The sequence below is a fragment of the Pieris brassicae genome, chromosome 1 (genome assembly GCF_905147105.1).
Source record: "Pieris brassicae chromosome 1, ilPieBrab1.1, whole genome shotgun sequence".
In the NCBI taxonomy this organism is placed as follows: domain Eukaryota; kingdom Metazoa; phylum Arthropoda; class Insecta; order Lepidoptera; family Pieridae; genus Pieris; species Pieris brassicae.
The window spans coordinates 103,714-124,912 of record NC_059665.1 but is presented as its reverse complement, the minus strand read 5'-3'; the positions used below and the strand labels follow the sequence as shown (position 1 = coordinate 124,912).

Here is a 21,199-nt window from a genome sequence, read left to right as displayed (position 1 = left end):
ACATAGCTTTATGAAGGTTGTTGGCGCGACCTCGTTTCCGGTTCGCATTGAAATTTAAAAAAAACAACTCGTCGGCGCGAACCTTCACAGTGCGCACTTCCGCTCTGCCGACACTCGCGACATTTGCCAGTCGCCGACGCTCCGCCACCGCTCCACATAATTAATTGTTTATTACATATAACATGAAGAAACAAAACACTTTATTATACACAATAAAAAGGATATTTAGCTAAAATAAAGTGCAGTAGTGTGGGGGACACTAGGATTCCCTGAGTCGTGGGCAGCCAGTCTCTTCCTTTTGACCTCTTGACATTGACATTGACATTGAGCTATTGTTGTACAATAAGAATATTTTCTATTTCAGCATAAGACACGTTGACAAGATGTTGTTTAATACTATCAGTAAATAATGAAACAAAATAAACGAACTAAAATCTTACCATTAAGAACATCAAGCAGGATTTTGGTATAATGGGAAGCAGAGAGTATGTGTAGCGTGTCTACTTTGAATTTGTCGCATCCCTTGTCGAGTGTGGAAAGGTAACTACTGCTACGCGTAAGCAGCATCTCAATCTGTCTCTCAGATCCGGCGTACTGAAGCGACTTGAGAGTATTCTCTCGTCCGAACTACATTTAAAATAAACAAACTGCTAACGCAATCATTCTAACCGATGTGGCTACAACTTAGCTTGCCTTTTATTCGAACATAAGATATGTGTTTACAATCACGCATTTAACCTGGTACAAATAATCCTTTGCTTCGTTTTTTTAATAATATCTTATATATGGGAAGAACCGCTTATAGTAAATAAAGCCATCGCTGAAACACAATGTAGGTTAGTGGGCAGGTTTACTTGGCAGTTTGCCAGACGATCAGGTGAGAGGAGAGGTCCGTCCAAAAGCCCCAGAGTTTTAAAAATGTTCAAATTAAAACTTATTAAGTGAACGGTGAGTCCGTCACATTATGCTTGATAGTTCTACACACAGGGTAATATAATAAGCCAGAGAATTCTATGAAAAAAACATATTGTTAATAATTATAAAAATAGCAAATTAGTTGATATATTTATAACAATCAGTTGAAAATAAACGCGACCACAAACCACAGCGCAGTAACCCCGAAGTCAGTAAGTGAGCGAGTGCCGCAACATACACGTGATAACATTCCGTCTGATATTTATACGACATTTTGACATTTTATAAATTGCAAGCTAAACTTAAGAGTTTAAATGGCTATGTTGTGTAACATGGAATGTCACGTAGTTGGAATAGGTAATGGTGAACATTGATTAGGAAGCCATTAGTCGACGCGCAGATTGGCAGCCATTCAACCGTCACAGACACGCTGTAACATTGACGCCCACGTGTATTACAACTTTGAGATTAGGAATGCTAATTGCATATACTAAAATCATCGTGGTAAAATAAAATACTTTCTTAACGATATAATAGAGCACCAAAGCATTACATAATAAAATAGTATTGTTTTTCCAACAATAGCGCAAAGGTGATTGTCACAAATAATTAAACAAGCGCAAAGTAAAACCCAAACAAGTTTCAATTAAGCTCATTCAAATGTCATTGGTACAAGTGTCTTTGTTCGATTGCCATGTGTCGGCCATACCGTAGTAGACCTGAGAATAAATGTTAATTGTTGTCACCTGCACCTTAGTGCGTGGGACATAGGGTCGAGTTTGTCCCCCGGCGGCGGGACTGCGGCCAGCCTGGTGCCAGATGGTCTACTGCCGACGTGTCAATGCAAACCTCTTTGTGCACTTGTCATAGATACTAAGTCCCTTGTTTGTAGATAACAAAGAACAATAGGCATCGATAGGTAAGACATGTGGCCACTCGGGCAGGAAGTCACGGGTCTCCTAATTGTCTTTGACAACTTTTTGCTGGTGCATAATGAGATTGCTGGGCATACGTCTCGCCTCAAACGCCTACGCCTACATCGATGGTTTGAAAGAATAGGTGACTGCATATTCATGAGGAAGGCGGTCTATCACATAATATTTGACATCTGCTGACAGTCGCCGATAACCCAAAGGGCTAAAACTGATTAGGTTTTTTTTGTTTTCACTGTTAGTAATCGTCAGCGGCAGATAAACGATGCATTAAACGTACATTTCCTGCGATAACAGGCCGCGTGTCGTCACTATCTCACTTTAACAACATACATAATGAAAATAATGATTTTATTCACATTCTGACGCACTCATGTTCAACAACATTTATCTACTTCGAAAAGCCATAACTGACATTATGGACAAACTCAGTTCTGTGTAAATTTTATATACATTAATCAAAAGTTTACTTTATTACCATATTAACTGCACCCATTATTTTTAGAGGAACTGACGCACAGATGAGTCTAAGGCGGGAGCCATGGAGGGTCAACGACAAACTATTGTGAATTAGACCTCACAAGTCTGTTTGTTTGACTTTCAGGCTTTCATAAGGTAGAATGAACAATAAATATTTGAAAGCTTTTAATTTTCTTTTTAAACATCGAACATATATTGTTCAGATACCGACACTTAACACCCGTATACCTTGACATTGATCACATCAATAGAATAAAATCTCCAATCAATCAATTTTTTGTGGTGTTCCCGCACGATCGACATTGTACACAATGTTTAGTCGGCCGATGCGGGTCACCATGTCGCGAGCATATATAGCTCGTTAGACTTAGAATGACTTTAACGTTTTAATTAATAGGGCAAAGGAAAAAGCAGTTCCTAAATTGTAAAGTTGATACAAATTATATAAACAATTAGCCAAAGTTACATCTGTCATCGATGGGCAGACGCAACAGGCAGGTACATTTTTAGTCGACAAAATAATAATAAAACACCTTTATTGGGCCATAAATTGTTTGTTTTGAGCACCTGGTTGAGGTTATTTTAATAACCGTGAGAGAATTACGTTTACTCCTTAGTAATCACAATCAACTAAACAATAACACAATAACAGTGTTTATATTAATTTTATTAGATATGTACGTGGAGATCGATTATATATATATATATATATATATATATATATATATATATATAATTAATCTCTACTATATTATATATATATATAATTTCAGTAGATTAGTAAACAAAAATATTCATTATACATTCAATAATAATTAATATATTTTGTTTTCATTTGTCATACTTATACGCACACGTGTCAGTGTGGCTATGCGCGGGTGGCCCTTGTTTTTACAATGTGCCCTAAATGTTATTGCAAGCCTTCCACGTCCTCATTATGCCCCAACTAACACGAGATTTGTTCAGGTTGTACGGATTGGCGCGAGAGCGGGTCCATTGTCTAAATGCGAAATCAAATTTTATAATAACAAATACGATTTATCTTTTTATTTTAACAATTAAAACGAAATTTAATTTGTTTTAACATATTATTTTTATTTATATCATAGAACATCATGTGTATTACATTTAAAAAAGTCACGACTTTGAAATTACTAATAACAATATGCTTAATAAAAATTACATACAATCTCGTATAATCTTAAGTTACCTATAAAAAATAACAAATATCGATTCATTGACACTATAGGGAAAAAACAAACCAATCATTTTGAGCAAGCAAGCAAAATACGAATGTGTACTATAAATAACTTTTACATGATGTTATTAGTTATTTGAGGCAAGAGCGCCATCTAGTGGCAGAAAGCGCAAGTAAAAATCAACTCTGCCCGACGCGTGAAATAATGCCATTGCATAAATAATTAATAATAAATTTTCGCAATCTTAACTCGTGGACAGTATATACGTAGTCAGTTGAAGTGGTTTCTTAAAATTCGAAATTAGCATAAGTAAATAGGAATTCTACATACATATTTACAAACCCTTAAAGAAACAATGTTAAGTTGAGTAAATTAGTTTATTTCTATGAATTAATATCTATTAGTTAATATTGAAATTGCAATTTTATTCAAGCAGTTTTTCAAATAGGAAAATGATTAATGTACCACAAGAACGGTTCTGTGGCCATCGATACACAATCTATACTAAAATAATAAATCCTAAGTAGATATCTCGTTACGCTCGTTTGTTTGGGTTAACAAAAACGTACAATGCACTTACAATAAAGTTATAAATTGAGGACGTAACTATTAACAAATATAATCAACAAAAAAGTATAAATCACAATATTAATTAATGCTTCTAACCCGAGGAAAACTAACCAAAAAATGTGACCGATGCCGAGTAAAAATATTTTGTAAATGAAATTTTATTAAATTAAGATTATTAAAGTATTTCGAACAATATATGTTTATATTAAATTGCTTTCAGTTTTGGCTTTAAATGTATAAGCAAATCGCTATGATGTTAGAAAAAGACAGGTAGATGAAGGTGGAGCGTATCATATCTCCTCTACGGCTGCTAGCAGGGAATATAGTATAGTGGATCTCTTGAACGGCATATTATATATTCGTTTAAATTGTATCAAGTTACGTGAAATACATTAGTTAAAACAAATAAGAACTAGACTTTCTTGGTTATTAAGTATCACAATATATAAACAACGCTTTAAGTTAAGAGAATTTAAATCTTTATAATAAATATTCGATATTGTGATGCCTTAAGGTAAATGGTGTTTCGAGATGAAGACCAGCGTGGTACCGTGGTCGGTTGGTAAGGTAGATTGCGGTGGGGTGAGGCGGGTGAGGCGGGGGCGGCTTTGCAGGGCGGGCCGAGGGCGGACCAGCGGGCATTCCGCCGCGCGCCGTCGGATCGGCAAGACGTGCCGTGCGGGCCATGGTCGCGAGAACCGATGACATGTTCGGGTGTTACGGCGACAGTTACTCGTATCGCCTGTGGAGCCTGGCCAACGTGTGGGGCTGCCGCTGTGAGTAGCGCGTAGGTCTTAGCGGTGTGTTCTGTGTGCTCGTGTCTTCAGATGAAAGTGCACAGCTCGCTTATGGGAGTTGGCGGTTGGTACGAAACCTTTGCGGCCGGTTGGCTTGCGGAAATGAGGAGTAAGAAGGTCCCCACTTCGACCACCTCGGCCAGGCGGCTCGCTGCCTTCAGTAAGCTTATTTTCTTTTCTTTTTGTTTGCTGCTCATTGTGTGTTTATTTTTTTATCGCATTTTAAATCTCAAGATACAAGCAACATTTTGCCATTAGTTAATTTCTTAAACTTACGACAAACAAACTTTCAGTGAGTAATTTAGCACTCAACTCTATTACTGTAGAGATAATTATCTTTATAATTTTGAGAAAACCTTTAAAAGACGTGAATTCCAGCTAATATAATCACTATTTAAAATAAAATACTGTTAGTAATTACATTTTTTGATTAATTTTTCGACGGACGATCTGACAGTGCTGTCTTATTAGTATTATATGAACAATATAATTCGCTCACGTGTTCGTTAGAGCACCTAGCCGCCGTTCCCTCGTTCCCTCGAGACATAATTCATCCACTCGAGAGCCGGGAACAGGTATACACCGACTTAAAAGAAAGTTTCGTTTGTCGAGGGGTGCACCGATCTCTTTTAACGTCTTAAATCGTAAATGATTATGTTGTTTTAATTCATTTGCTTTTTCTCTTTTACTTTCTACTTTATATTTGAGGCCGCCTGTCTGGAGTGAAGGGACATTGTATATGAGATATAGATTAAGTTCTGACTTCTAACGCGTAAACTAAAATAAGTTGTGATTGCTCTAAGTATAGATATTTTCTCTTGGCGTAATTCGGCACAAAGTGATGCGATAAAAATGCAAGGGATGCAGGGAGGTCCGTTGACGGTTCTGAGCGTTGAGGAAAGTTATTTTTTGTCATTTATAAACGGAGTATCGAAAAGGTACCTACAGCATGTCGTGAGTAGATACTTAGTAAGCGTAGCCGTGTCGTCTAATTACTTGTTTGCTGAAGACAGACGTACAAATTAGCAAACTCATTAACGAGCCTTTATAATCGCTCCGTAAACAATATTGGGAGTTAGGACCGCTCTCCGTCGCTCTTCATCTTTATGGTTAAAACCGTTAAATAAACCAATATTCATTTGATTTACTTGTATAACTTGTAAGTACTTGTTCCATTTTATTGTGATATTATGTCAGTAGATATTACAATATTAGCACTCAAGTCAATGTAAAAGGAAAATATAATAAGATAAAATACTGCGAAGGCTTGTATATTAAATATCAGTCTTCATACCAACATTCATTTTATTATTTCAATTATGTAAGTAAATGTTTTTTATTCGTAGTAAATATATTGTTGGTAAAATTAACTAAATGCAGCTAGATAGATTTGTTTCGGTTGTTTCCTATCCACAAAAACCTTTACAATATAATGTATAATAAGTATCTTTGATTTTTTACTGTAATAGTTATAACCAAAAAAAAAATAAGCAAAGTAGGTACTGATATAGGAGCGCATCAAAGTTTAGCTAAGATTTCGTAGATACGATAGTTTCTTCATAAATACATAATACCCTCTTATGTTTTACACAACAAATTACCTTCTATAATGAATCATCTTATTAAAATACTTTTAACCACATACCTCAGTAGATACTGAGCGTATGCGGACAAGGAAAATCGAGCTAAGGGGCACGCGGCATTTTATACTAGTGAATAACACAGTAATTTAGGGACATACTAATTTCAAAAAATAAAAGACTGAGATGCTAGTAGGTGTCCAGGTGCGACCAATCACAGTCCTGACGTCGTCGACCATCGACCGGCTCACTATCGGCGCCAGCGATGTGTGCGTGCGATAATTGTTCATGTAGTTCAATAGGAAGCGCGCAGTGAGTGTGTGAGTTTTATCAGCGGCTGACGGACGCTGCCCGTGCGCAGATTGCTGGCTCGTGTAGGTGTTCCCGTCCGTTCCACCTCATTGATAGCTGATAGTAATATTGCTGCCCTCAGAGCGCTCATTGTGTTGTCAATATAGAGTTCAAGAAACGCTACTAATTCAAGTAAATTCAGTTAAAAAGCATCGCTTATCAATAAAAATATAAAAGGTAAGTTTGATTTTCCCGTACGACGGTAAAATATACGGATAATAATTCGTTTTTGAATTGTATACAACTTTACAACTTACGCATGTTTTATATATAAAACAAATCTAGTATAAGACAATAATACGTTGAATGTTTGTTGGTGATAAAATCTTCAATAAAATAGAATTTGATAAATTGGGAATCTAAAGGAAAAAGCCAATTTTGTTAATTATGGTCAAACTAGAAAATGTTAAATCCGGACATTGAAACATTAATTACGTTCAGGGGTTCGAACCTACTACCCAAAGATGAGAATCGTACTCTTCACCAATAACACAATTCGGTTTGACCAAATTTTTTACAGAAGTCGAAGCAACGCCATCTGTTACCGAATAGAATTCTTTAGTTGGCTAACTTTCGGAAATTGGAGATTTACAGCGCTTTTAGGTCTATTATCTATAGTTCAATACATACAGGGACAAATGACAATGACTGTCGACTGTCCTCTGATATTGGTTAGCATGGGACGGGCGTAGGGCGGCACACGTACCTAAAGGGTGGACGAAATGACCGGTGCGGTGTTTACGAGGCCGTAATTTCTAAAATTCAATACCAGACACCGGCTGCAATTGCAGTGAATCTGCCTGCAGGGAAAGCCCACGTCATCTAATATAATTACAATTCCAGTACACAACAACAATGAACATTAGTTTTTAACTGTCTGGTTAAGTTCAATACAAAAAACAACTTATTTTGTATAAAGAATGGTTCAGCCATGCTAGGCTAATCAGATTGTTTTGTGAAATAGATTCGTAGGCATATGATGTTGTGAAGTCAGACGGCTGCCGCACATACGCTCGTAGCAGAACTATTTTTAAAAACGATGAACCATTACCAGTATAACCGCCAACGTACCAAATACCTCTACCTATATATATCGTGTTAATTATAACTTAGTTCAATTAGCTTGTGGCACTTGTTCTTTAATAGTGTCACTTAATTGGAATATTTCATGTTCTTCTCATTTACCTCTTAAACGCGTGGCAACTAGTATACTAATATATTTGTTCCAGTGGGTCCCCTGGCGGGTAGTGGGCCTGAGGTTAAGCCTGAGGAGGAGGAGGAGCGGGGCGGGTCCCCGCTGGGCCCCGGCGGGCCGTTTAGCTGCAGCCAGTGCCGCGGCGCGTACCCCACGAGGGACCAGCTCGAGAAGCACGAGACGCTGCACTCGCCGAGCACTCAGGTGGATACCCTCAGATATGTCAGTGTACATTGCATTACATTACAACATCACTTACCCCAAGTGAACCGTATACGTAATAATGACTGAAACCCGGACGATAACATTTTCTTTGTTTCTTTAACTGTTTATTTTTCATTCTTTCCCTCTCTCTCTCTCTCGTTTATTGTACATGTATTTCTATCTAATAATTTTTATCTACCTTTTCTTTTAAATACTTTAATTGTATTGGTCATTAGCCACAAGGCATAATTAGAACAATATACATACATTTACCATATGACTGTTTCGGATTTAAAATGAAGTGACTACGAGTAAGTAATAGCAATCTTGAAAAATTTATGTGTGCGTGTTTCACAAAAAGAATTATCGGAAACCACTTCACAAGGTACGCAAAATAAACAATATTCGTAGCTATGGCTTCCTTAAGTAAATGCTAGTAGAAGTAGTTGTAGTATTTATTCCTTTAGTAATAGTAGAGCCGTTATTGTAGTGTTTTTTTTTTTTTGTTGATAAGATAGAATAAAACTTGGTTACAGACTTGCAACATCTGCTACAAGAGCTTTCCAAAAATGAATCAACTGCAACGACATGCCATAAGTCACAACGAGAGCCCAGATCTTCGCAAATATAAGTGCAATAATTGTGACAAAGCGTTTAAACACAATCATCACCTTAAAGAGCATTTAAGGATACATAGCGGAGAAAAGCCATTTCAATGCTTGAACTGTGGAAAAAGATTTTCTCATTCTGGTTCATATTCCTCGCATATGACATCGAAGAAATGCTTAGCAATGAATTTAAAAATGGGTAGAATTAGGTCTAACAACAAGCTTTACAATCGAAATATCAGTCCCGGTGTAAAGCAAGAGGACGACGTATTACATGTGCCAGAAGATATAAGTAAAAACCTCGGAAATAATTCAGCCCTGCCTATACTAGCCAAGTATAAAGAAGCCGCAGCATTATTCGCATCGATAATAACTCAAAAGGCCGGTTACAACCCAGAACTGCATGCGGGGCTGCCGGATCAACGAGCAAATCCAGATTATACACCATTGCCTAACAATGTTACCACGAATTCAAATGAATTTTCTCTTTATGCTTTCCCAAATTCGTTTAACTATATGCAGCACTTTACTTATCAAGAACAGTTGAGCAGTAACATTAAAATGCAAACTAAATGTTTGATGGAACCCGAAGCTTTGATCGAAGAAGTCTTAGAGGAAGAAGATAGAAAGTCCGATGGAAGCGCAGATCTTATTATGGACGTAGAGGACGACCAACGTGAAAGTTCTTTGGAGAAAGAGAACGGTTCAGACGGAAATGGTACTAAAGTGGAACCTTCTGTAACGTTTAACTCGTTGCTTGAATCAGTTAATGCTTCTGTAAATAGACATTTTCTGAGGACTTTTCAAGACAAGGCCTCAACTTCTGAGGCGTCATCGATAGTTGTAAAAAATTTAGTATTTGACTGTAAAAAGGACTTTAATGATCAAGAAGATATAGGTAACACAGGCTATGAAAAAAATACAAATGATTCTGATAAAAAACTGCGAGTTCGAACGGCATTAACTGATAAACAACAACTAATGTTAAGAGAACAGTACAATCTAAACCCACGGCCCAATAGGGAACAATTTAAAAAAATCGCACAGAGAGTAGGACTTGACAGCAGAGTAGTGCAAGTTTGGTTTCAAAATAATAGAGCCAGAGAACGCCGCTCCAGCCAAGGAACATTTATTGGCGATCAGCCTCTGGATTTGTCCATAAAAAAAATTGACGACATAAGTACGTCTGGTTCTCCTGTCTGTTTATCCGTGGTAATTTCTGACTCGGAAGAAGCAGTAAATTTAAGCCAAAAGTCGTCTCGGAGCACGTCTCCAAGTCGCTACAATGCTTACTCACATTCCAATTGTTCCTCGCCTCTCACTGATATTCGTTATTCACCATCTCCTACTGAAGCTAGTAATAGGTATAGGGAACCAAATGTATCGAACAACCCATCAATATCAATAGGAAAGTTACTTCATTACCATGATCTAGCAAAGGGTAGTTATCCATCTCTTCAATTATACGGCTCCGATACGCCCGGTACTAATAGACAAATGTGGAATCCAATTAACGAACGACCTGTTCGTAGTAACGAACGTAGTACAACTGAACTTTTCGACGAAGACTTGTCACTTCCTAAAAGCAGCAAGTTGAAAGAAAAAGAAAATCGAGACGAAGAACGTCTGTTTGCCTGCGATCAATGCGATAAAACCTTTGTGAAACAAGGTTCATTAGTCCGACATAAATACGAACATTCAGGTACTGTAATATATTTAAAGTATTCAATGCCTAAATTAAAAAAAAAAAAAGTTTTTTTGCGATATTCCTTAAAAAATAAATGTAGACATGATCAAATGACTGAATTTTTTAGGTCAGCGGCCATATAAATGCGCCGAGTGTCCGAAATCGTTCAAGCACAAGCACCATTTGACGGAGCACAAGAGGCTGCACACCGGGGAGAAGCCGTTTCAGTGCTGCAAGTGCCTCAAGAAGTTCTCCCACTCCGGCTCCTACAGTCAGCACATGAACCATCGGTTCGCCATTTGCAAGCCATATCGAGACTGAAGTATTTACTTTGGATATATTATGTTTATGACGCAATTAAATGACAGGCGTCATAAAACGTGGACTTAAAGTGAATTCTAAAGTTTAATCAAGTAACGTAATATTGCTTATGGGGCTTAAGCGCCTAAATTGCAAATCACACGAATTGAAACTTAACTATGCAAAAGTATATGCAGTGTAGTTTAAAAGTAGTTGTACTTATATAATATAGTTTTATAAATACTCTCAATAATAGTATATTAACTGGGTACCTACCTATCATAAACCAAAGACATATGCCAGAACTTAACGCGTAAGAGATTATGGTATAAGTTATACGTTATGAGTAATACTTAATAACCAGAATATTAAATTAGATTATAATTGTAAAAGTAAGTATTTTTGCGCGGTATTTAAAATGCTCAAATATTTTATATTCTCGGATCTTAGAGCCATCTAATGTATTGGATAAGACCTTTCTTATATTGAAGGTATTAAAAATACAGTGCCTGTTGTATAATACTCGTTTGTAGATAATGGATATAGGTTAAGATTCTACGTCTATTATATAATTTTATATAGATATTGTAAAGCATTCCATAGTATAGACACTGTTGTGTGGCTGAGTGTGAATCAAGCATTGATTACAGGTTTTTGTGTTATAATATATTCTTTGTTGTCAAAATATTCATATATTTATTATCACTATTTGAATTATCCAAATACCTACTATAACTTACTGAGGAGGTGTTGTATCTGAATACATGTATGTTAGTTTAAGTATCCAAATATTAAAGAAACAGTATTCATTGGCGCTCCTGATTGAAAGTTAATTTTCTGGTAAATGAACTATAAACAATAAGGATATCTACGTATTTCAAATTATATTTCCAAATATATATTACATTTGTTTATGTAGTTTAATAATTAGTAATAGGCAACCATTTAAAAGGGCTAGCTAAACCAAATATTAAGTTAAGTATTTACGATACGAATTTGTATATAGGAGTCGGTATCGTTAGATGTATAAGAGGCATTATGTACTAAAAAATTTGAAAAAAAATAGCAACCAAAACTATTTTTGTATTTTATTTTATTATTACATGTGAATTCAAGTTGCCATACTAATTTATATTATATAGATTAATTAAATTGTTGTTGTCACAGGGCCTGGAGGAATTCTTCGAAAAAATGATGTGTGTGAACTTCCATCTAGGTTCTAAATATACAAATTATGAATGGCGAAGATTTAATAAATATTTAAGGCAGTGAATTGAAAGGCCCCGTGACAAGTCTTCCATTATGTAACTCATAATAGTAAATGTATTATTGAAAAGATAATTCTTGGTGACACGTCACTCATCTATTTTAGTAAAACATTAAACGCCTTTATAGAACTTGTAAAACACATGTTTATAATCTATAAATCTAATCCTGTTTTAAATATAAATATTGTGATTAGTACTTCTTTCATTTCTGAACGTTTTTATGCTTTGTTAAGGTAAAATGTTTTATATCTAATTGAAAGCTTATTAAAATCGTTTCCAATGCATTTAATTTATATTGGGTTACTCCAAATACAAATACATAATCATTTGGGGATATAAGTAATCCTTGTTTGTGTACTTTATATTCAGTGCTAACAAGCAATAACAAAAATTAACGTAAAGTTTTTCATATTTTATTTGCTATAAGGTACTTCCAAGAAAAATAGTGCCAAGACTACATATTTACCAACGTTTATTTTTAAATGTCTAAAATTAATAAAGTGATGAAAATTAAAAATAAAATTCACTTTTATTACAGACCTGCAAGATCTGCCACAAGAGTTTCGCTAACGTGTATCGGCTCCAACGGCACATGCTGAGTCACGACGAAAGCGCCAATCTACGGAAGTTCAAGTGCAATGACTGTGACAAGGCCTTTAAGTTCAAGCATCATCTCAAAGAACACTTGAGGATCCACAGCGGAGAGAAACCTTTCGAATGCGCCAATTGCGGAAAAAAGTTTTCTCATTCCGGCTCTTACTCTTCCCACATGACGTCTAAGAAATGCCTAGTCATGAATTTAAAAATGGGAAGAATTAAACCGAATAACCCCGCACTGAATCCTGACCGAAGCCCGTCGAGAAAACGTGCGAATGCGATGGTCGCGTCTCAATTAAAACATAACATGGTACCAAACGGGTTCTTGCCAATATTGCCAAAGTACAACGAAGCATTTTTTGCATCGATGTCTTCACAGGATCCAAATTATCACAGACCGCCTCTAGCTCAACCAGGATTAAATCCCTTCTACATGCCACCCGGAATACCGATGAGCCCCGAGTCAGGAATCACTCCCTACAGTTTTCCTGCGTCTTTAAGCCAATTGTTCCAACAACTAGCTACGCAGCAGTATCAACAACGAAAAATAGAGAGTCCTGATCCAAAGCACAGGAGTCACTCTGCACAGAACGTAGAAGATCTCATAGAAGAAATTCCCGAAGAAGATGATAAACATTCTGAAGGCAGCGCAGAACTTGTTATGGATATTGAAGAAGATGAAGCTGTTGCTGTAAAAAAGGAACACGAAAATGAAGATCATGATCTAAGAATACCATTTCGCAAGTATGACTCGGTCCCATCAAATAACAACGGCCCTTCAATTGACAATAATAATGGATATAATTTAATATTAGATTCGGTTAATAAAAATTATTTTAGAGCTAATATGGAAACATTATCACCTATTTCTGGCAATGTTTGTCCAAGCATAGACTCACCCCCGACACGACACATTGTCGTCAAAAATGAACCTAACGACATTCAGAATTGTAGTAAATGTAACTTGACATTTGAAAACAAGAATGATTTAATAGAGCATGAGAAGTTACTGTGTGGAAACGTTTTTCGAAAACATGAGGGGTTGGCTGCGCAAGTTGCCGAAACCGTAGCGTTAAATAGGTTAGAAGCAGAAATTAGAACATCGATGCAGAGTGGTATTAGCGCTAGCGAAGACGAAGAGTTTGGTAAGGACGACCGCGATGATAAGTCTGTTCATGATAATGACAGGAAAATAAGAGTAAGGACGGCATTAAATGAGGAACAACAGATAATTCTGAGAGCACACTATGCGTTTAATAAGCGTCCAAACAGAGATCAGTGTAAGAAAATTGCTCACAAAATAGGTCTGGACAATAGAGTTGTGCAAGTATGGTTTCAAAATTTTCGAGCGAGAGAAAGGCGAATGAGTTTAACAGCCACTCCTTCAGATCAACCCCTTGATTTGTCAACCAGAAAATCAAATATATCCGTCACTTCTAGTCCGTCACCGTCCCCTCCGTGTAGTATTTCGGTAACACATTCGGACTCCGAAGAAGCGGTTAATTTGAGCCAAAAATCTTCCAGGAGTACAACACCATACCGCACCGCTTACGTTAACCCTTACCCACATTCCAATTGCTCATCCTCCTCTCACACCGACTTCAGATTGTCACCGTCTCCGGGAGAAACTATTACTGCCCAAAAACGATCTTTGCAAAAAGTGGCAGTAAATCCTTTAATACCAATGGATAAACTTCTCCAGTACAACGATATCGCTAATGGCCGACCGTCCATGTTGAACATGCATATAATGACAGACCATCGACAGAGTGCAAGCCCCTCCTACGAACGTTCCACTTGGACTGAAGAGATCCAAGCCCATCATGACTTTGATGATGAATCCAATATACTTAAGAAAAGCAAGTTAAAGGGAAATGATATCAAAGAAGGAGAGGGACAGTTTGTCTGTGATCAGTGTGACAAGACCTTTGTCAAGCAAAGTTCATTAGCTCGACACAAATATGAACACTCAGGTAATTATTTTTTCTGTCTTTATTTAGCAAAATTCGAAACTTTTAAAGATTCACAATGTCTGTTCCAGGCCTTCCGTATGTCAGTTACTTTATTTCGAAACTATTGGGACTACACTTTTGATTAAAAAATAACTCTTCTCCTACATACGAATACGAGCGCGTCCAAGTTCGGCTAGGTCTTATAGAGAATGAGGTCCCTTAACAGTTCATCCCAAAATTTAAACCAATTTTTAAATGGAAAAGAGTTTTGGGATTTATAACACATTTTTAAGTGCCGTAAATATAATTTTGTGATTACAAAAATCTTATTGAATATTGAACTCTACATTTGTTAGAGTTAGTTTCTCAATCAACAATATAAGCACAAGTTTTTTTTTACAGGTCAGCGGCCATATAAATGCGCCGAGTGCCCGAAAGCATTCAAGCACAAGCACCATTTGACGGAGCACAAGAGGCTGCACACCGGGGAGAAGCCGTTTCAGTGCTGCAAGTGCCTCAAAAAGTTCTCCCACTCCGGCTCCTACAGTCAGCACATGAACCATCGGTTCGCCATTTGCAAGCCATATCGAGACTAATCAAAACATGCGTTTAGAGATTCGAGCTAGAGCCTCGATAAGATGCCGGCGGCTTTATATCATACACATTCCGTGCATGAATCCATCAAAGATGATCACACTTAACGGTGTCAACACATGAGGTGCCAAAGGACAAACCAAAGATAATGTAAACAAGTGCCATAGATTTAGAATCAAAGTTGACTTACCAGAATAGTTCTACCTATTATATTTTAGTTTGCAGATATATTAATTAGGTGATAATATTGTAAATACGTATTTGCTCAATGCCATATGGTTTTTTTTTAAACGTAACGAACGTGCCAAAATCGTGCCAGAATACCGAATCGAGTATCGAATACTGATTTTAAACTGGTACCTTCATCATAATACTCCGACTTGGTAAATGTAAATGTTTAGTATTCGACGTGTAAGATATTTTGTTGTATATGATATCTTTTTACTTAATTACAGACAAACTAACAGTGCTCGATGTCCATTTGGAATAGTCAACGTAAAATTATTTGTAAATTATTATTAATATTGCTTTAAGTGAATATGAACGTCTCGGTAGTTTTAAATTAGCTAAGCCTAAAGCATTCCAGCAGAGAAACTTGGATGGGATCCCTACCGTGTTTCTGTTCCTTCCTTTTCATAAATATGCTAGGACTATGACAAAATAGATTAAAACAAATGTTTGTAGCTGAAGGCTTTCATGTAAATAGTGTTCTGCTTAACCTATACCTTCACTTAGCTAGAAGTGTGACGTAACATAGCGCACGAATACAATGAATGTTATGACAATAAATAATGAACAACCATTTATTGGATGCAATAAGTAATAAATGCTTAATAGTTAAGGTCTGCTTAAACCACTATGGGTAGGAAATCTATGTATAAATCGTTGATAGCTTAATTTTAGGTACAAGAATAATAAGGTATTTATTATGTTGAATGAATATGAAACATTTTTTTTCGAAAAATACTTTTCACAACCACAAATTGCAGAAGGTACTTTCAAAATTTCTAATCTTGATTTGGTTTTAAAATGTCCGTTACCCAAACAATAACACAAAGTTCCTAAGCTTATTTTAGGATAATGACTAGATTATAAGGAGTAATTACTTATGTAAGTCAACTTCGCATTGTGAAAGGTTTCCATGCAACGAATTATTGTAATTTTTACAAGCGCTATAACTTGTATTTTATCATTAAAATAAAGATTTTCAGCCATCTGTAACATTCAACAGCGATACCGAATTCAAAACTAAGATTTAGAATCTCGCAACTAGCGTGTCGCTGATGTCACAATCTTATCAGTGCTGGGAGTATTGAGAGTTACAGAGTACCCGTTCAGTAATAAAGAACTCGATTCGCCACCGCAGCCGATCCCGCAAGAAAAAAACACCTAATAGGCGTGACTGAATATTGCATTTTAAATTACGTAGATATTATACATTGTTCTTATTTAATAATATATTAACTATTATTTGATTATTTATCGTGATAATTATCGTAACGCCTCACAGCAAACGTTTTAGAATAGATGGTAGATATACTTATTTGAGGTTATGTGTATAATGCTATGCGAAACCGATATGGTGGGCTAGAGAAACCAAAGATTAATTAACTCGAATAAGGCGCGGGCATCTGTACATAAAACCGTCGTCGTTAGATGTAGATTAGCAAACGACTAATAGGTACCTTTAATAACTAGACGTTAATTAAGAGAATATTTTTATTTTTATTGTGAAACATTCGTGCATTATGTATAAGTAAAAGTTAATATGTACCTATATTCGTTGAAATATAATATTGCAGATGAGTACTTATTTCTTTTATATAGAATAAGAAATAATGTTATAACGGGAATTCCTGTATCGTATATGCCTATTGTGTTTGTTGAGAAGGGCATCGCGGAGCACCTGTTACACCGAGCTATGTCGAAATTGTTAAACTTACCCATAGATTAACAAGTGTTAAAATATTGCTGATATAAATTATAGTGTAAAATTCATTTTACTTGATATTATTACAATGTATATTGAATTTATGAATATTAAAAATATAATGATATATTAATATATATTGACGATTCATCACAAAATGTATTTTATTTAAACAAACATGCACACTCCGCATTCCCTGACAGTTTATATTGTACATTTTACCTTTTCCTATCCGTTCCTAGTAGATGTTTAGATCCTATCTTTACCTGTCTCAGCTGTGCTGTCGGTATTTTTAGTTCAAAATTTGCGGAGTCCAGATAAATCGGTACAGTTTAAGATCTTTACCACATTGCCAGTTTTAAGGTCACAATCATAGTGCGCTATCTCTATTAAAATATTTAATTGTTTCCTATATAATTATTCTATCTTAACAGTTACTACTACAACAAGAAATCTATTGACTGTTATTGCTGCCGACTATTTAATACCACTACTGGTACTGGACATAATTTAAGTTCGCCTAATGGATGTAAAGATTGCAAGCATATGTCACCGTAAAATTAAATACCGTTAGGTTATAATCTATCTAGCGAGATTGTGAACTGCCGAAAGATTGTGAACTTCAACGTACTGTTTACAATTTAACGTACCTATTATTATTCGGTAGATTGTAATATATCGAAGTGAAACCGTCAAATTACAATCATAAAATTGTCATCTTATTAACTGTCCGAAAGCTGTTCCTGATTGGTCAGCTTTATAGTAGTCGGCTCAACAGAAATGCCGAAAGCGTTATCATAATCGTAACCAAAAAACCAGCAGCATTCTAATATCATTAATGGCATATTATATCATACTTCATTTTATTACACTTGATTACCTGTAATAAATGGTCATACTTAGTAAATTTTTATATTATAATTTGCTTTTTTTACCTACCAAAAAGGCCCTAAATTCTCGTGTGCCCAAGGGCCCCAGCCTCGTTTATAACAGCTCTGGGTAACAGGTGTATTTTTTGTACTTGCTCTAACATGACACTGCATTTAGCTTCATATGGGGCTCACACCATTGCGAGGGCTTGCACTCCAAGTGACTTGGTGAATGACTAACGTATTGTATAAAGTCTCAACGTATTGATGTTTATGAAGCCACAAGCTATTCGCAATATGAACCCAGGTTTCTTTAAGTCTTTTTGCCTATCTTATTTAAGTATGTGATGCGCAAAACCAAGATTCTCATTTAAATATACTCCCATGTCTTGTAGTTGAGAGACTCTAGCCAAAGTTAGACTACTGTTACGAGCTAGGGGATCGGATAGAAAATGCCGTGGATTTCTTCAAAGGTTTATTTCTTGATAAATCAATGAGGAATGTATGGGCACAAATTAATTGCAGAGATGCACTAATTGCACGCAAAAACACAGTCACTAATTTCTTCACTTATGCACACTTCACACAGTTCTTTATCACTTTATTCGCACTTTATCGCTTCGGTTATCGCATTCAAAACTAAAGGCGACTAGTCGCGTTTCGGCTCGCTTATATATCCCTGGGAATAATTCTAAACAATATTCGAGAACTTTCTAGGCGGGCTTGCTACTGAGTAGCGATTGCACAATTCTAGAACGTCCGCACTCTTTGTCTCTTTCGCACGTTGCTCCGTCCTTGTCGTACGGCGTTCTAGAGTGCTCAGTCTAGTTTCGAGAAAGTTCTGATCTTCCCTCTCTCTCTCTCGTATCATTTCGTCCTTGTCTCACACCTGAAAAGTTTGGTCTAGAATATTCCTTCATCAAAGGGGTATACCTAGGCCTGAAAACGCCTGAAAACGGGTATCCTGAAAACTGCACCACTCGACTACACATGTTCTGAAACCGACTGAAAAAAGGTTTCAGCTTCCTGAAAACTAGGGTAACATTATGGAAATTACAATTTTCTAATATGTGATTGACCCTCTCCTGAAACGGTCAAAAATCATATTACAGCCTGCTGAAAAGTTCTCTAACTAGTGGAAAAATCTAGAAACATTGCAGTCGACCCGTCTTCGTAACACTACTAATACTATAATCGTATCGAGTGGGCAATCATATTCACGAGAAAAATACCTATAACTTTGCATTTTGACAAATTTCAATTTATTTATCGGTCTCCAAGTAATACTCCATCAATGCTTTTTGCTACAGCCGAATACAGTTAAATCCAAATGGATTCACAATTCTAATACATGTTCTAATAAAATGTGTGTTTCTGTTCAATATAACAGCATTTTATTTGTGTTACTAGGTAATCTATAGTAACTGGGGTCTATTTTTTGGCGAAGGCTTCTCCAAATCTCGCCATTTCTGTTTGGACTGAGCCAAAACAGTAAAATAAAATATGTTTATTATGGAATGTTAAATACATATATTACTTATTCCACGTCATTAAATTTGTATCGGTAAAACCTTCACTCTGCCTCCCGCTGTTCCCTAATCTGATCTTTTCCATTTTAACAGAGGAAATAATACTATTAAATACACGTGTACGTGTATCAAGGTACGTACGTTGATACATACAGGGTGTCCCGTGGCAGATTTAGGATTTCTTAATTAAATTAAAGGATGTTATTATTTTAGAATAAACATATATTTGTCATAAAAAGAAAGACGAATCTAACGGGGTGAGATCTGGCGATCTGGGTGGCCATGCAATGTCCCCAAATCGGCTAATCAATTTTCCGGGGAGTTCTTCGCGAAGGAGGCTCATGGTGGCTCTTGCTGTGTGAGGCGTGACGCCATCTTGTTGAAACCACGTGTGAGAGCTGTTCGATTGAAGTTCTCTTAGTTTCGGTATAAAATACTCATTAAGCATGCGGTGATAGACATGATCATCAACAGTTACTGTTGCACCACAAGAATTTTCAACGAAAAACTTGGTTGGCTCGTTAACTGTTGAACCTGTTGCACGGAACTTCTGGACCCACGTCCTAAACACACTGTAGGTGATTAGTACGTGTCGTCATGAAACAATAATTTGTTCTGAAAAGAACAGTTAATTGCGTTACCGTTAGGACAACTTTTTGCCGCGCCTCGATTTTATTGTCTACGCATCCTTCGCATCTTGGTACCACATGTTTACCACTAGTGGCCAGGTAGGATAATTTTTGTATATAAATCTACAGTTTTTAAAAATTAAACACATTCCACATTCCATCTTCACCTCTTCTCAACGAATTATTAGGAAGTTTTATTGTAACCAAATAAGGACCAATCAACATAAACCAAAACTCCTTAAAACACTTTCACTCGGTGCTTCACACTAAAGCGACGAATATTTTAGTGAGAACAAAATCTCCGACGAGCAACAATGCACGATTTATTAACATCAAAATACGCTTAAACTGCAAATGCGTGGTGGGCGCCAGTCCACTGCGACATCGTTACTGACCAATCCGCACCAATGCAGCGCCAAACTGCAACCCCTCCCTGGTCCCCCGCGCAACCGTTACAAAATAATGTACAAACGATGATTTGGAACAACACACCAAATATAAAAAAGAAGATATCGAATAAATGCTATCCCATAGATATAATGTACCTAACACAAAAAAAGATTTATTAAAAAACCAATTTTTATGCAGAATGTCACATCTCTCATAAAAAAGTGGAAGATGTACGGTTTAGCCCTCAACAATAAAATCTCAATAATAAAAAAATATTAATTAAAAAGATATATTTCCATCTAGAATAGGATCCCGATATAAAACGACCTTCACCGAGATGTTTATTTGATGAAACGTATTTTATATTTAATTTAATGTGTGTCAATAAATATATTGCATATGGGTTGTCTAACAAATTTCAGTCCATAATATGATTAATTATTTTTTAACATTTTACCGGGATTTATTGTCTAATAATGTTTTATATCGGGATCGTAGACTTATCCACTTCCATCTTTTAACTGACGACAGCAACACGTGATGTTGACTCTGTGGTTCTTATATGCGCACAGCATGCTGACTGGACGGATGTTTGTGTCTGTGTCATGTGTCATTTGTCAGTC

General features: G+C 36.3%; 1 protein-coding gene across 6 annotated transcripts; it reads left to right on the top strand.

Moving 5' to 3' along the window:
* The first annotated feature begins 4,750 nt into the window (after nt 1-4,750).
* LOC123707778 (zinc finger E-box-binding homeobox protein zag-1) lies at nt 4,751-17,309 on the top strand. 6 transcript variants are annotated; one of them, XM_045658267.1, is made up of 4 exons: nt 4,751-4,872; nt 8,054-8,241; nt 12,625-14,656; nt 15,038-17,309. In XM_045658267.1, the coding sequence occupies exons 1-4, from the start codon at nt 4,782-4,784 to the stop codon at nt 15,229-15,231; spliced, it is 2,505 nt and encodes an 834-aa protein (XP_045514223.1). In that variant the 5' UTR covers nt 4,751-4,781; the 3' UTR covers nt 15,232-17,309. The 6 variants fall into 6 exon arrangements, with proteins under 6 accessions (XP_045514223.1, XP_045514172.1, XP_045514109.1 ...); XM_045658216.1 differs by having other exon boundaries at nt 4,751-5,053; nt 8,054-8,223; XM_045658153.1 differs by having other exon boundaries at nt 4,751-5,053.
* Nucleotides 17,310-21,199: the final 3,890 nt, after the last annotated feature.

Coding starts and splice junctions, on each gene's coding strand:
- LOC123707778 (XM_045658153.1), top strand. CDS start 4,924: ATGAAAGTGCACAGCTCGCTTATGGGAGTTGGCGGTTGGTACGAAACC. Junction 8,242..12,624: donor AGGTGGATACCCTCAGATAT/GTCAGTGTACAT, acceptor CTTTTATTACAG/ACCTGCAAGATCTGCCACAA. Junction 14,657..15,037: donor ACACAAATATGAACACTCAG/GTAATTATTTTT, acceptor TTTTTTTTACAG/GTCAGCGGCCATATAAATGC.